At 52.6% G+C, this 15,771-nt stretch overlaps 1 protein-coding gene across 1 annotated transcript; it reads right to left on the reverse strand.

Moving 5' to 3' along the window:
- Nucleotides 1-4,478: 4,478 nt before the first annotated feature.
- Nucleotides 4,479-10,814, reverse strand: SET (SET nuclear proto-oncogene). The gene is made up of 8 exons (XM_054393324.1): nucleotides 10,700-10,814; nucleotides 9,376-9,433; nucleotides 8,275-8,417; nucleotides 7,595-7,698; nucleotides 7,311-7,424; nucleotides 6,119-6,289; nucleotides 5,885-6,031; nucleotides 4,479-5,037 (listed from the first exon to the last, which is right to left on the reverse strand). Exons 1-8 carry the CDS (start codon nucleotides 10,770-10,772, stop codon nucleotides 5,014-5,016), a joined length of 834 nt encoding a protein of 277 aa, XP_054249299.1. The 5' UTR covers nucleotides 10,773-10,814; the 3' UTR covers nucleotides 4,479-5,013.
- Nucleotides 10,815-15,771: the final 4,957 nt, after the last annotated feature.

The following is a 15,771-nucleotide window of genomic DNA, read 5'->3' on the forward strand; positions in this document are numbered from 1 at the left end:
GCGCAACTCTCCTTTCGGAAGCTTCCCTGGAAGGGGCGGTGCCGGGCTCCAGCGCTGCTCTTGAACTCGTTTGTTCTCTGCAGAGCTGCCCCTCTGCATGAAGGGTCTGAGGGTTCAGCTGAGTGTTTGAGTGAGAAACTAACCCAAGTGCGCTGGCAAGGCTGGCAGCAATGCCCAGCCACCAGCAGCGAACCCCAGCTGCTGCTGCACTGCCATCATGCTAGGCAGCACCGATGGCAGCGTGACACAGACAGGGAGGCTTCCTGTTTCCCGGGGGTGAGGACCGCCGCTTCTGGGGTCCCTCCTCTGCAGCACTGAACAGCTGCACCACTGCACCAGGGCAGTTTTTCAGCCCTGGAGCCGTGCACAGCTTGGAGGCAGAAGGCATTGCTACAAACAGATTTACTACCACACTAATGAACAGAAAGGGTTCCCTTTTGTTTAATTAGAACAGGATTTTAGCATAAGCATAAGTGATCTGCAACTGCGTAATTAGTAAAAGATCAGAAAACGTGAGATGTAAATCCAGCTTCACTGAGTCGAATTAATAAACCCTTAAACTTCTACCAAACCCTTGCACATCCTGTTGTTGTTAATAGAGGGTTGGATCTCAGCATAACCCCTCCTGGAACCACTGCGCTGTGCGACAGTGGCCAGGCTCTCTTCAGTCTTGCAGGAATTGTTTAGACTCCTTATTTTTTGGGAAAACCGGAAAACTCTTAAGTTCTGTGTGAGTCTCAGAGGAGCAGGGACACTACCAACCTTCAGGGACAAACCTGTCCCAGCAAGCAGGAGTCAGGCCCATGTTTGGCTTGGTCAGCTGGAGGGAGCCCTCGGTGTTGGTAGAGGTCGGGGTTCACACGGGGGGTCCCCCCCTTTCCTTCAGTCTTGTTCCCTCCCAGGTGAGGTCGGAAGAGCGCTGGGGGACCAGAGGCAGGGGTCTTAGCCAGCTGACAAAGCTCCCCAGCCTGGGGATATGGTACTGGGCAGGGGGCACTGCTGGCCCTCAGAGCACTGCGGGTTCCGGGTGGGAGGAGATGTTCTCGGGCTTTGTGTCCCTCCAGCACCAACTCGGGCAGAGCTGTCCTTGGCCTCCGGCATGCCAGGAGGGCCCTCAACGGCTGTCGCTGCAGCTCCTGCGGGCAGAGGGGGTCCGTGTGGGAGCACGACTCACCCGTCCCGTTCTCCAGCAGCCCGCCGTTACCGACGGCAGTCCAGGGCTAGCCCTCCAGGGGTGGCTCCCGCCGGGGCAGCGCCTCTGCCGGGCAGGGGCAGTGGGGCAGCCCCGGGCCGACCCCTGGTCGTTGCCAGGTTGGAGCCGTGCCCGGCAGCCCTGTCCCCCTTAACCCGAGGAGAGATGTTTGCGGGCCCATCTTACGGGGAGCTCAGAGGGAGGCTGCCCTGGACCCCTCAGCCGGCCGCCGGCTCTCCGCTTAACGGCCGGGGAGTCCCGGTCAGCAGGCAGGAGCCTCAGAAGGGAACGCAGCCCCAGCTGTCGTTCCCGGGGTGCCGGCAGGCACCGGGAGGCGGGGCTGACAGGGTCGCTCCACCAGAGCTCGAGGAAAGTGGAGATCGAGAGAAAAGTCTTAGAAGTTTCCGTGGTTTATCCAAGAGAGGGAGAGCAAGAGAATAAATCCGATCCCGGAGGGAGCAAGCGTCTCGTTGCAGAGCCACCGGCACCTGCTGGCACTCTTACTGCACTGGGCACCTGATGCCTATCAAGGACAAGCCAGCACCCCACAGACCATGCCCAGCCCAGGACTGGTTCTTAGAAATGGTTATGTCAAGTAGCAGCTGAATGCACTTTAATGCCTTCAAACAGATGGAGATCTTGGATGTACAGCAGAGAAATTATTGCATTGATTTCAGTCTCTTAAGCAACAAAAAATGAAAACCAACAAACAAAACACACACCCCAAAAAAAAAGTGCACCCCCTCTCTGCTCCCCCCCCAAAAAAAATCAACATAGACCCACAACACACCCTCATGGCTTCACACCTGAGGAGCAGCACCCAATGAACAGAGCACTGTGGTCATGCCCTGGATTAGAAGGGCACTGGGAGGCTGCCAGAGTGCAGGGGGTGGCAGAAACGACTGAGGAAGGGTCAAAGGATGCTGCTTTACAGGAACAAGCAGGAATGACCACACAGATAACCAAACCTATTCACAGACACACACAGGTCTGTGTTTTCTTCCCTTTGGCACTGGAAATTAGACCAAAGATTCCATTTTAGAGCAACTAAAGGTCAAGCAACAATAACCTTGGAGTGCCTCAAGTCACACAGCCCCAGTAACTGTCACCAGTTCCCTGTTCTAACCCTGGAACTTCATCTCACAGCCTGGCCTCAGCTTCCCCCAGGGCAAATTCCACTCACAGGATGATGTGGATGTGAGGAGCTCCACCAGCAGTGGGGGATTAATGAGATACAGATATCAGCAAGAATGAATCTCCCTTTCTTATCTCAGGTGGGCACTGACCTTTAACTGCTCTGCATGTGCATATCCAAACTAAACAGAAATGGGCATGCACTGGAGATTCAGCCAAACTGGACACAGCACTAGAAGGACACCATGGCCTTCTGCAGCACCTCTCAGCACTGCAATGTGCTGACCCCCACCCATCTCCAGGGTGAGGCAAAGAGCCATGCAGGTTGGATTCACAAATGCAGTTTATTCCTTCAGCACAGGATTCACTCTTTAACTGTTGCCAGGAGTAAACCTTGAGGTTCCCAAGGAAATTCAGTATGATCAACACAGCAGCAAAAGTGTTTGGGCACCCTGTAAAATCGAGAGAAACCTGCAGAAAAACCTCAAGGAGCAGCATTTCACTACCCAGACCTCTCACTTCTTCATGGCATTTGCCCTTACCGCCCCTGAAGAGCTGATCACTTTCAAGGCAGATTTTTCTAGGCTTGCTGCTAGTGACCACAGAGTATAACAAAGGCAAAGGATTTCCCCTACAGCATTATAGACCCAGGGAAAATACTTTCCTGGAAGAATTACAATCAAGACCACATGAAAATTATGTAATCATCATTGACCCTCTGCCACGACAGGGAGCAGGTTTCAATCTCACAACAAAAAGAAATAAAATGGAAGGATCTAGAAGGTGCAGCCCTGCCTCAAAGGCAAGAGGCTGTCCCCTTTGCTCTGCCAGCAGGCTGAGGGCAGTAGCTGTGGCTGAGCTGCAGGAGGTGGAGGGTTGCCTTCTTTCCCCATTGCTCAGGTGCAGGCTGGACATGGGTTGCCTCTGCAACCCGGATTGCATCCAAGCTGGACCAGACACAAGATATTTTCCACACAGTTATTTGGCCATGTCTCAGAGCTGGAGCTTGCTCTGCTCAGGGAATTCCTGAGCATCAAAAACAGCTGAATGTGACACTGGAACCAATTCAATGAAGCACAGGAATTGGAGGAGGTGGCAGCAGATCTTCCCAAGTGCCTGTTCCTGCCTAACATCCCCAGAGAGGCAGCTGCCTGAACTCTGGATCACCAAAGCATCTTAGAACACCACAATGAAGATCCTGGATGTGGAACTGCTGCAAGCTACTCAAATGCAGTCTGCTGAACCAGAGGACTGCAGTTACCTACAGCACACATAGGCTGCTGCCACAAAGGAAATCAGGGAAGGAGCAACTCCATACACCAGCTGGGCCCCCACGATTGCCTTGAGATTCCTTTTCAACTGCAAAGATGCACAGACACCTAAAGCTCATGACAAGACAGACTCCTTGCTCTTTCTGTCCTGACCTTCATGAGCTTCTCAGGTAGACTGATTTACTGGAGAGACTGCACTGGAAACCTCCAAAGCAGCTCTCCAGGAACCAAAGTGATTTTCTCCTTGCAAAACATGAAAGCAAACCTCACACCAGGCAGACAAACCTGCAGCCCCACCCCACAGAGGTGGGCAGCTCAAGGGACCATGTGCAAGAGTTGGCTCCCAAAGGAAACATTTCACCAGCACTGCACTCCTGGGAACTACAGGAACTGCCAGAGGCTGCTGGCAGAGCAGCACTGCCCTACATTGCCCAATGCCCCCAGACTCATAAGGCAGCAGCAGCAAGTTCAAACCAGGACATGACAACTAAGTTTCAGTAAAGATCAAGCAGCCTCTTTGTGTACACATTTAGTTTTATTGTAACAAAGCAACTTGTACACTTTAACGTTTAAAACTCAGCATCTTTCTTTCCTTTCCAGTGAAACAAAACAAAACAAACAAAAAGAAAAAAAAGGAAAAAAAAAGAAAAAATAACCAAGAACAAAATTACAATAGAGAATGGCAATTCCAAATAAGATCCTACAGGTTCTGCTGATTCTCCATGAAGTGGCAGGGCTCAAATTGATCATTAGGAGAAGATTTCATTTTAAAAGTGTCATCTTAAACTGCAAGGATGTTTGTTAAACATCACAATCAAACATGCCAAAGGAGAAGAAGCCATGTTGTCAAAATGCCCACGGAACCCACCCAGCCATCCAAACCCACCCCCTGCCCTTCTAGAACCCCAGCTGTTGTTTTTTTTTTTTTTTTTTTCTTTTTTTTAAACAAGAGAGAGTAGACAGATACATGTTGGTAAATGCTAACTGTCCATATTCACATAGAGACACAGTGTAATCTCTGAGCCCAATATACAGAGAAAGGAGGAAAAAAGCTAGATTCTATGCACTACTACACAGGGGCCTAGCACTCTTCAGCTTCCAGCAGAGTGAAGGGAGCAGAAGGTTTTCTTTTTTCCCACAGAACATGGTGTGTTGATTCCATAAACAGTTTTTTGTTTTGAGACAGAAAGGGATAAAAATGAACTTGAAACAGAAACTGGTAGATTCTCTTCCACTGTATTCTGCTCAAGGTATTCCCCCCAAAATAAATTGTGAACCATGGTGCAAAGGAGAGAAAAAGAGACCTCAAGAGAACAAGGCGACTGAGCACAAGAAAAAAAAGACAGCAACTTGCTCCCAGGGACTGGAGAAAAATTAAAAAGGTAAAAAGGGGGTTTGGAATCCATCAGTGTTCAATCAGTCATCTTCTCCTTCATCCTCCTGTGGAAAGAGAAGCAACAATGAAAACTCAGTCACTAGGCTGCAGCTATCAGGAGCTCCAAGCACAGGCACTGGCACCATCCCCTGCCTGGCAGTGCTGCCCACAGCAGTTGGTGCCATGCTCTCTGCCCCTGCTGAAGAGCACTGCTTGTGAGCACACATGCACAAGGAAACCAGCTGGGAGCTGGATGGCCCAACAAAACTGACAGCATGGATCCAAGTTTAACATACAGTGAAGGGCTCATCTTCCTCTCCCTCATTTTAAACTCCCAAGAACAAAACACTTCAGTTTCAGATGCCAGGTTCTAGGTGGCATAATGGAGCCCAGCACCCTGGTGCCCACAACTGTCCTGCCTCAGTACAAGTTGTGTTTTGCTGCTGGGATTCACACTCCATCAGAAACAGAGATATTCTGAACTTGGAGTTACCAACACCCTGGAACCCTGCTTGCTGCCACAGGCCATGGCCAGTTCCTGAACCCCTGAGTCTGAGCTGTGCTGGCCACAAGCAGAAATAAGCCACCAGGTGTGGGGTGCCAGGACTGAATGCATCAGGAGGAGCTACTGTCAAGTAAAGGTTTGATGGAGTGACCACTAGCAAGGAAGCATTTTGCTGTAAGAGATCCCAGCTCCTCCAAAGCACTTCCCTTGCAAACTGACTGCAGCTACTTCTAGCCACTGTCTCCTGTACACAGACTCAGGTGCTGACAGCTCTGCTTCTCCCCAAGCCCTTGCCAGTGGTCATACAAAGAACTGTTCCACCTCTGTGACAGGGGCTCAGTGTTCTCAGGGGACCCCTTCTTGTGTCTGATTCTCACACACCAGATCAGAGGCATAGGATTACTCACCTCTCCTTCCTCTCCCTCATCATCATCTTCATCTTCTTCCCCCTCATCTTCATCTCCTTCTTCATCAATATCCTCCAATCCTTCTTCCTCTTCATCATCATCATCATCCTCCTCTCCCTCCCCTTCTTCATCATCCATATCAGGAACCTTAGGGACACAGTCGTGGTGTTACCAACAGTGACCAAACCGCTTGAGTTCAGTGACCCCTGCCCAGTGGCTCCAGGCTGGACTCACCAAGTAGTACTGCAGTGGGTTGGGCCAGATGTCATCCTTGATGACTTCTCCTAGCTCATCAGCCCCTGCATCAGAGTGGTCAGTGAACCAGGTGAAGAAGCTTTCTGGCTCTTCATGCTGCCTCTTCCTACTGGCTTTATTCTGTGTCTGGCTGGAACGTTTTGTCAGATCCTGAGAAGAAAGCGAAGAATTTCCCTAAGAAATGGCTGAGTAATGCTCACCTGGCTTCACAAGCACCACAGAGAAACCTACTTTTCTGAACCACCACAAGAAGTCACCTGCCACTCCCTTCTGCCCAGAGAAGCCTTTAAGAAAGATTTGGAGCAAATGACAGAAAAGCCACCACGGTCACCTGTATTTGTGGTGAACACTGGGGAACAGCAAAAGCTCCACTGCACTACTGAAAATCTGGGGGTCTCATGTTTGGGTTGTTTCCCTGCCACAGGGCAGTATGAGCATGACAAATATTTAATGACACCCTGAGCTTTAAGGATCTCACAATGGCTAAATGCTGTTCTGAGAGCAGCTGCTACCTACACACAATCTAAGCACCACTCAGTCCCCATCCACACCTCCAAGCTCTGCCTTTCACCCAAGGTCAGAGCTGCCTGCCCTTCTTAGCCTACAACATGGTCACAAGAAGGCACCTGAGTCCTGTACCCACCACCTCACCCCACAAGTTTACTAAGTTTGCAGCAATCTGTTTGCTAAGTCTGAAAACAAAATTACTCAACAGCAGCCCTGAGCTCTCTTAAATACTCATTGAAAGACTTCAGGACCACAGGAAAGGTCCCAGCTTCTACAGAAGATGTCTGAGCAGGCTGAAAAGGCATCCCCACTGCTGTGGCTTCTCTAGTGATGGGGCTGGAAATGAAGCTGAGAAAAGGGAAAAGCCCAAGCAAACTAAATCACATCCCCTATTATACCCCCCAGACCTGCTGTCCTTGGAACAGAGCCTGCCAGAGACAGACTAACAGCCAACTTCTCCAGCTGCCTGCTCTTGTACCTCCACTGCTTTATTGGTGGTGCTCAATGAACAGAGACAGACATGAGCTGAGCATGCACAGAAGTGCAGAGCAGGCTGAGAGGAGAAAAGGGAGGACAAAGCAGCTTCAGTACAAAATAAAAAGGGAAAAGGAAGGCAAAGTGATGGTAGCAGAGAGCAGCAGCCATCCCCCAGGAGAACACCCACCTTCCCAGATTTCCATTTGATCTCAGTTGATTTTGAAGATGGATCTCCACTTTCATTGAGGTGAAACTCTTTGGAGAGGACTTTATTTTCAAAGTATGGATTCTCATCAAAATACTGCAGAGTGGAAAGCAAAGAGTTAGAACACACATAGTGCAAAGACATGCACCAGGTCACACCTGGCACTAAACAGACACCTGAGGAGATGAAATTGCAATCAACCCATGAAGAATAACCCACGAGCCAACAGGAAATCCCCCAGTGAAGGAGGGACTTGGAGCACTTACAAAATCTATTCTGTAACCTGATTTGATGTCTTCGAATTCTGTCACCTCGACTCTGGTCAGGTAATGCAGTGCCTCCTCATCCTCTTCGCCCAGCAGTGCAGATACTAGGACAGAATCAGGAACCCCTCATTAAAGCACCCAACATGCCTCATGCAGCAGAGATACAGGAAACTGAGAACAAGCAGGAGCTGAAGAGCAAGACATCTGCCCAGCTGCTTGTGGCCCATCAGACTATTGGCATTTCCTGAGGGGAGGACACCACATTGGCTTCTTTGGGCTCCACATTAGACAGCAGCAGCAGTCTGCACACACCCACCCCTCTCTCTGGAACAGGTGTGGTCTGCCCTGTCTTAGCAACCACAAACTTGTTCTGTCCTCTCCAAGTCTGTTGTCAAGAGTCCAAAGGAGCTCACCTCCTATTAAAAGCCTCAAACTAGCATCTTTGGGTTTCTTTTCTTTTTCTTTCAAGAGCCCACTTAAGTAAGAGAAGTGGGAAGCTTGGCACCTCAAAGGCAGGAAGAAGCCCAGCAAGATGCTCCTCTGGCCAACAAACCCCTCCAGATGTGCTGCAGGACAGGGGGAAGCCTGCACACACCCAGCAGCTTCCTTCCTCCACACGCCTGCCCCAGAGCTGCAGGACCCAGAGGAGAACCAAGGGCTGAGGGATGTCAGGGACATACCTTGTGGGTGGTTGACAAATGTTGTTACCCAGAAGTTGGGGATTTTGGCGATCAGCTCTGACCTCTTCTGGAAGAACGGCTGGCGGAGTTTGTTGTATTTCTGTTCTACTTTCAAGATTTCCTCACTGGCTTGTTCATTCAGTCTGCAACAGAGAGCCACCTTGGCCACAGCACAGGCACCACGCTCTCAAGGCTCCTCACCAGCAGTCAGATAAGCTTTGGGAGGGCCTGACCAGACCAGTCCGCCACATCCAGCAAGTGGGGTCCCTCAGGCAGAGCGAGGCCCAGGCTTGTAATGACCACGAAATGCACCCCAGAAGCAATGCCCTGGTCCCACAGAAATGCTCTTAGTACAGGGTGTGTGCTGCAGCCCTGCCTCAGGGACAGACCCTGCTTTGTGCAAGCAGAACTTCACCTCTTCAATATTTTGTTTGCCAAAGACGGCAACAACCAGCACCACCTGCTGCTGCCCAGCTTCTGGGTAGGCAGAAAGCAGCAGCAAAGCCACTCTGCACCCCACACAAGGAACATCTGAAGGCTGGGCCTTGATACTGCAACAGCTTCCCATGGCAAGAGCCTCAGCAGCCTGTGGCCTTGGTCAGGCAGTCTGCATGGAGATAAGGCTCGGGCAAATGCCCACACAGAACCCACGGAGCCTTGGCACAGCGACCAGAGCTTCACTGACACTTTCTGTGTAGCACTTCATGGGCAGATAAACATCCAATTTTAAAAGTATAATATAAGGTAACTTTCCAGTCAAGTTTTGGTTCTGCTTACAGACATGAAAACGCTTTTGCAACCTGCACAGTTATTAACTGGGAAAAACAGTGAGAAATAAACCTCTGTTACCAAAACTATTACAATTCACTTTAAATTAAAGTTCCAGCCTTTAAGTTAGCAGTTAAACAAGAAAAAAAGACACTTCTTCCAATTTCCTACATGCGTCTTCCATCCCACCCAGTCAGAACACAAATACATCTTGGCAGAGTTTAAAGCGAGGGAGAACTAAACCCAAGTGCTTACAGTGGTAAATATTTGGCTTTTTTGAAAGTTACAGTTTTCATTTCTGCTAAAACAGCTCAGAAGTCTGTTGGTGTTTACCTGTCTATTTCATTCTGTACTTCATCAATGTGTTCAATTGCTTCCTGTTGCTCTTTTTCTGAAAAACAAATAAAAATACATCAAAATCCCTTCAAATCTGACATCACCCGGAGGTTCCACTCCAGCCCACTCTTAGTCTTTTCCTTTCAAAGTACACAGGTATTCCTATGAAATGCCTCAAGCATTAAAGCTGCCCCTGGGTACCACTGCTGAGTGCTGGGAAGAAGTTCGGGGAATGGCCACCCAAAAGCAAGTTTACCCCATAAATCACAGCTCACCTTCCCCTACGGTTTTTCAAGTCAACTTAGAAAAGTCAATCAGCGCAGATTAGAGACAATTTAATTAAAAAGTAGTAAGCCCTGTTTGCTGAGAGCAACACATCTGGAGAAATACAAAATCCTTTAGGACGGCAGAAACCTCAAAGAAAACCTCGCCGCCTCCTAAAATCCACGGGGCAGGTCGGAAAGGGCGGCTACAGGCCGGCAAGGCTTCCCGGGGGCGTTCGGCAGGGATTTTCTACTCGGAACTTCTCCCCAGCGGAGCCCAGCCGCGCCGGGGATGAACGGAGGCACAGGGAAGCGGCCGAGCGGCGCAGGGCGCTCACTGCTCCCGCAGGGAGCTGCCGGCACGGCTCAGCCCGCGCTGGGGGACAGCGCTCTCGGCTCGTCCCTTCCCCGCGGCAGCGGGGCGGCCGCGCACGGTAAGCACGTGTGCGAGAGCAGGGCTGGCGGCAGACGCAGAGCGCTGCGCCCTGCCCGCGGCGGCGGCCGGGAGGAGACCCGCGGCGCGGCGACCTTTAAAAATGCCGGCGGGGCCGCGGCCACACGTGGGGCCGGCGCGGGCCGCTCCATCGCCGCGCCGCCCGAACACCGCCCGAGCACCGCGTGGCTCAGCGGGCGGGCGGGCCCCGGCGCGGCTCCATCCCGGCGCGGCAGCACCACGCGGCCGCGGCGGCGCCGAGAGCAGAAGGCGGCGAAGCATCATGGCGGCGGCGGAGCACAATAAGGCTCCGCGGATGCTGCTCCGGGAGAGGGGGGCGGGGGGTCCCGCTACTCCGCCAAGGCCGCAGCGCCCCCCGCCCGGCCCCGCCTGCGCCCGTGGGGAAGGAGGCCGGGCCGGGGAGCGGAGACAAAAGGGCGCTAACATGGCCTCCTCCTGCCGCCGCTGGGGCCTGCACATCCGCCCGGCCGACCCCGCGCTCTTCCCGCCTCCGGCCCGGCCGCGGCCCGTGTGGCTGGGGAAAATGGCGGTCGGTGCGGCGCGGTGCGAGGCGGAGGCCGTGGCGGCAGCCGCCATTCCCTTCCCGCCTCCGGCGCGGCCTCACCTGAGGTCTCGTCGGCCCCATCGTGGTTGGAGTTCAGCTCCTTCTTACTGACTTTGGCCGCCGGCGCCGACATGTTGGTGGCTGCGGAGCGCGGAGGGAGGGGGGCTGTAACGGGACTGAGCGGAGGGGGAGGGGGGGGGGGGCCGGGCACAGACTCCTCCTGCTGCCGCTGTCTGCCACCGCCGCTCTGGCTCCCTCCGCCGCCGAAGCGCTCTGGCCTCCCTCCGCCCGGACCTGCGGCTCCCGGATAACAGGGGCGGCAGCGGCGCTCGCACTGCCTCACGCTCTCCACAGCCAGAATCACCACCGCCGCCGCCTCCTCCTGCTGCTGCTGCTGGCGAGGGGCGGGCAGCGCGGCGCGCAGGCGCAGAGGCCCCGCTCCGGGGCACGGGGGGGATGGCGGCGGCAGCGCGCAGGCGCCGGGGTCTCCCCCGGCGGGCGCTGGGCAGCAGGCGGCGGACGGCGCAAGCGCGCTCCGCGCCCCCCCCGGCAAGAGAGGGCGAGCGCGCTCTGTGCGCCGGCGCTGGCCCCGCCCCCTCGCCGCGGGCGGCTCTTGCGCAGGCGCAGATAGGTGGCCCCGCGGCCCCGCCCCCGCTGGCCGCCCCACGCCGAGCGCCCATTGGCTGTGCTTCGCGGCCTCGCTGGAGGGGGCGGGGCCAGCTGCGGAGAGATAGAGGACAGCGCCTTCCGACCCTTCTCTCGACCCCGCGGCGGAGTTGCCTCGGTCCTTGGCTTCGGCTGAGGGCGGGCGGACGGGTGGGATGGGGACCCGGCTCAGCCCAACCGGTCCCGACACCAGGCCCGCGGTCTGGCCTGCCCCCTCAGTACCAGCCTGAGCACCCGGTGCCTGGAGGGGAGGTCGTATGCCCGCCCTGCCGTGCGCTGGGAACATGGCAGCCCCCGCCCGACTGTGCGGCCGCCCCTGGCTGCAGCTCGGCCCGGAGCAGCGACTTCAGCGATCGGTGCTCAGGGCACAGTGGCCCTGTCGATCACACCCAGCGCGCTCGGCTGCTGCGTAGCACAGCTCTAGAAGGTCATGGTGCCCAGCCCCTGCCAGCCACCTGTCACTGCACTCGGAGAGGCTGACATTAAATAACTCTTCTTGTCCCTTTCCACCTGTCAGGGTACAGCTCAGCGTCACAGCTGAAGCCTGTTCTCTGCTTTTCTTAAAGCAGCAGCCCAAGCACTTCCCTGTCAAGCAGGCAGCATGTTCCCGAGAGCTGAGCACTGCCGTACAGAAACGAGAGCAGCTTGTATGAGGCAGGGACCTGCCTTTGGTGGCTGATCTCGCTGTGTTCTCATCATCTCTCTGGTCGGTTCCTTTTCTTTCTCTCCAAGTTGCCTTTCCAATGGACTCATTTGCAAGGCCTGGCTTTGTTCCTGCCTCAGAGCTCTTGACTAGCATTTTCCGATGCCTGCTCCCACCTGTTGCTTCCAAAACCCAATTGCTTTTTCTTTTGTATTTCCAGCTGTCACTTCTCACCAGCTTTGTCTTTGCTTCCATTGCCACCCACAATGGCTGTCACATGCTCATGATTGTATTGTGCTTCCCCATGCAAGCAGCAAGGGAGAGGAGCTGCCATCACCCTGCTTCCAGCTACAGCCCTGAGTGCTCTCAGATGCTGGCCATGAAAGGTAACCAAAGCATCACAACTTCATAAATGCAAGATTATCGAATCCTTCCCAAGAGAGATGTCTGCAGGCCTTCCTGAAACCTGTTGCCATGAGATAGCTTCTCTCATACTCTGTGTCTCCCAGGATCAGTTAATTCAGATGTCAAATGCTATGGATATCTTCATATTCAGACAAGGTAAACTCCAAACAGCGTTTGCTCTATGAATTGCTGGTTATTCCTGCAGGACATGGTTAAGGTGATCCACTGATGTGTCTGGAGTCAAGTAATCATTAATTTAAACTGTGGTGCTGTTAAAACATTCCCATGATCTCTTTATTCAACCCTACAGCTAGCTATCGTCAAGAAAGGAGTGGATATTCAGGATATATTAATATTAAAAGAAGCATTTAAAGTATATTCACATTTGAAGCACAAAATACCTGGGTACATCGGATAAAAGGTCTCCAAACAAGAGCTGCTCACAGGCTCAGAGAACCTAATGGCAGCTCACAGAGCAATGCCTCCTCTGCGCTCTCTGAGAGAAATAAAGAGCTAAACCCAAGCTGCTGAGTTAAGAGTTGCCTTCAGACCCTCAGAAGGATAGGAGGAGAACAGGAGGTGGCTGCAGCTGAACTGGTTTGCTATGTGCTCTGGCTGCTCTGTGAGCAGTACGCTCAGGAGGAACATGACTCAAATATTTGTGAGGCAGCAGCACAACACTCAGCTCAGCCTGAAGCTGCTCCTCTGTGCAGGTGCCCCAGAGCCTGTGTGAGTTCATTACATAGGAAGAAAAGTGGTATTTAGGTGGTATAAAGCCTGGTTCCTGTGAGCTGCCTGCTGTTACATGAGCTTTTCAGAAATATCATCTGATCCTTACATGTGTGGCTGTCTTTAGTATCTCTGAGACCATAACCAAAGAGAAAAACCAACCCCATAGCCTAAAGATGTCATTGATAAATATTCAGTTACTTTCACTGCTTTCTAATGTTTGTCCTTATCTGTAACTAACCTCTAGGCCACTTTCAGTCCTTGAATAACTGTTGAGAGGCTCAAATGCACTGTTCCAATCCTAGGATGCAGGGGTAGGGGTGAGGGGGAGCATTTAGAGGGTGGTATCCTCTCCCTCACCTTCCTGCAAGACCCCTGTCAGCTCTGATTACAGCAAACACAACAGCACAGGACATTTTTTTCCCTGTAGCTGCTGTCCCAGCAGCTGTGCTGCCCATGTCACAGACAGCTCTTTTCCCTCTGTGTTCCTGCTTCTGTCTGAACTTCAGGATGCACACTCAAGTGGCAGGACGCTGCTGGCTGTGGCATCTGTCAGGCTCAGAGGTTCTCTGGTGCTGCCTGACGGGTGGCAGCCACTTTGTCAGACAAAAGCAGCAAGTGGTGTTGGTGCTCCTTTTTGTACCTTTGGGATCTGTGGGGGACTGGCAGCAGCTGATGGTTATCACTGGTCTGAGAGTTTGCACAGAGTTCAGCAGGAGCTGCAGATGTTTCTCAGCAGTTGAACAAAGAGAGCTTCTCTGTAAAGATAATCTCCGAGTTGCTCCTGGATGTGAAAGTTCAGATCTCCCAGTGTCTCAGGACATCACTGGTAGCCATGCCTAGTTTCTGGAATCTCAGGTCAGCTGTAAATTTGAGGCACGAACCACAGACTGGGCAAGTGAGAGCAGAAGCTGTGCCTGACCCTCTCCAGGGCAGTGAGGTGTGACAAAGGGCCAGTGTTTGCTGCAGTGCCAGGTGGGCACACATAAACCCATTCAATAGAATTCATGGCAGTTTAGATGCATAGAGCCTCTCGTCCCAAAGAATCTCACAGGCTTCACAGAAGCTGCTGCAGAGAAACCTAACCCAGGGATAGTTTTACCACTGCTGACATGCAGCTGACTGTGTAACAATCGCATGTCTGTGCTGGAGCCTTGCTTTCCATAAAGACCTTGCAGGCTCTGCCCCTGCTTTAGGAGTGAAGATTCCTCCTTGGAGCGTGAGGCAGAATTTCCTAGTACATGAGAGCTCTCAAATGGCTCTGTACAGCAGTGAGCTGAGGGCTGCAAGCAGCTCAAGCAGCCAGAAGCCTGCAGTTGATAGGAGGCTCTGAGCAGCATATCAGTGCTTGCTGCAAGCAGCAGGCAGACACAGCAGCTGCTGTCCTGTGTGTAATCAGTTTGGCAGCCCCCAGGAGCTGCTGAGGCTCTGTGACCCTAGAGAGTCAGCTTGGCACAAATATTAAACAGGCAAACACCTCCTCTCCAACTGTTTATCCATCCCCACTGGTCACAGACCTCCGCAACCGGGCACTCGCCTTGGAGTCCAGTGGTTAGATGATGACAGGAGAGTCCTCCTTGAGCCCTCACAGTTGGTGCAGTTCAAACCCTCAGAGGAAAGTCCTGGGCTGGTAGCTGCCCTTGAAGAGGATGGTGGCTCAGGAGCACATGACAGGGAACAACTAACTATGCAGCTGAATAAATCCAGTGATTCCAGTTGGGTGTTTTCAGCCAAGATCCCATCAGATGCAACTGCTAAAGCTGATTTTTATTTTTTTCCTGTAGCAGCTTTTGTAACTCACCAGAACCCTTCCCTGGAATCTGTGAAGAGCTGGATGCTCCTCTGACACTTGTGCTTGTGCCCAGAGAGTAAAGAGGCAGTCAAAACATTCTTGAAAATCTGAAATTGCAAGTCAGTGAAACCTGGGAGACTCCTGAACAGGAGACATGAGCTGTGCAGATGTGAGGGTGCTCAGGAACATTACACTCCCTATTTCTCTTCCAAGGTGCAAGAGAGGCCATCGTCCCCTCACAGCTGGGGCAGAGGACTTCTAATGAGACACAAGAGATATGGGTAAGACTTCGTGGAGGTTGCCGTGTTAGAAACTGCAACAAGTGATGATTCACTAAGCAGGGGCAGAGCACTCTGGAGGACTAGGAAAAAGCAGATGTGGTGCTTGTGGGTTCTCCTGCAAAGGACCTTTCAGAGGAGCCTCTCCCTCTTGGGAAAATTAAGCCAGCATTTCTACAAAGACAATTTATAAACATTTGCTTTCCAGGATTTTAATTCTGGCCAATTCCTGAACCTCTTACTTATCTCCTCAGTCCTACAGCAGGGAAATTGTTGCTGAATCCTAAACATAGCTTCCAGATTTGGTCCCTCAGGAACAGCAGCAGAGACTAGCACTGCACTAAGTGCATTCCACCATGGTGTCAGTACCAAGGGGCAGCTGGATTTGTGGGAACCATTACAGAGCTCCCCTGTTACCAGAGCACTCTCAGTACTTGGGCTCTCAGGGACAGTCACCTCTGTCTCCCCAGTTAGCCTCCTGCCCACTGCTCAGTGTGCAGGCAGCACAACATTTACTGCTCTGTAGGTTCAAATTGGTATCATTCAAGCAGTTGTGGTGTCTCTGGAGTCTTGTGTAGGAGTTTAGTGACAGAAAAGGTGAAACAAAAAAGAGAGAAAT

The sequence above is a fragment of the Indicator indicator genome, chromosome 28, assembly GCF_027791375.1.
Source record: "Indicator indicator isolate 239-I01 chromosome 28, UM_Iind_1.1, whole genome shotgun sequence".
NCBI lineage: Eukaryota > Metazoa > Chordata > Aves > Piciformes > Indicatoridae > Indicator > Indicator indicator.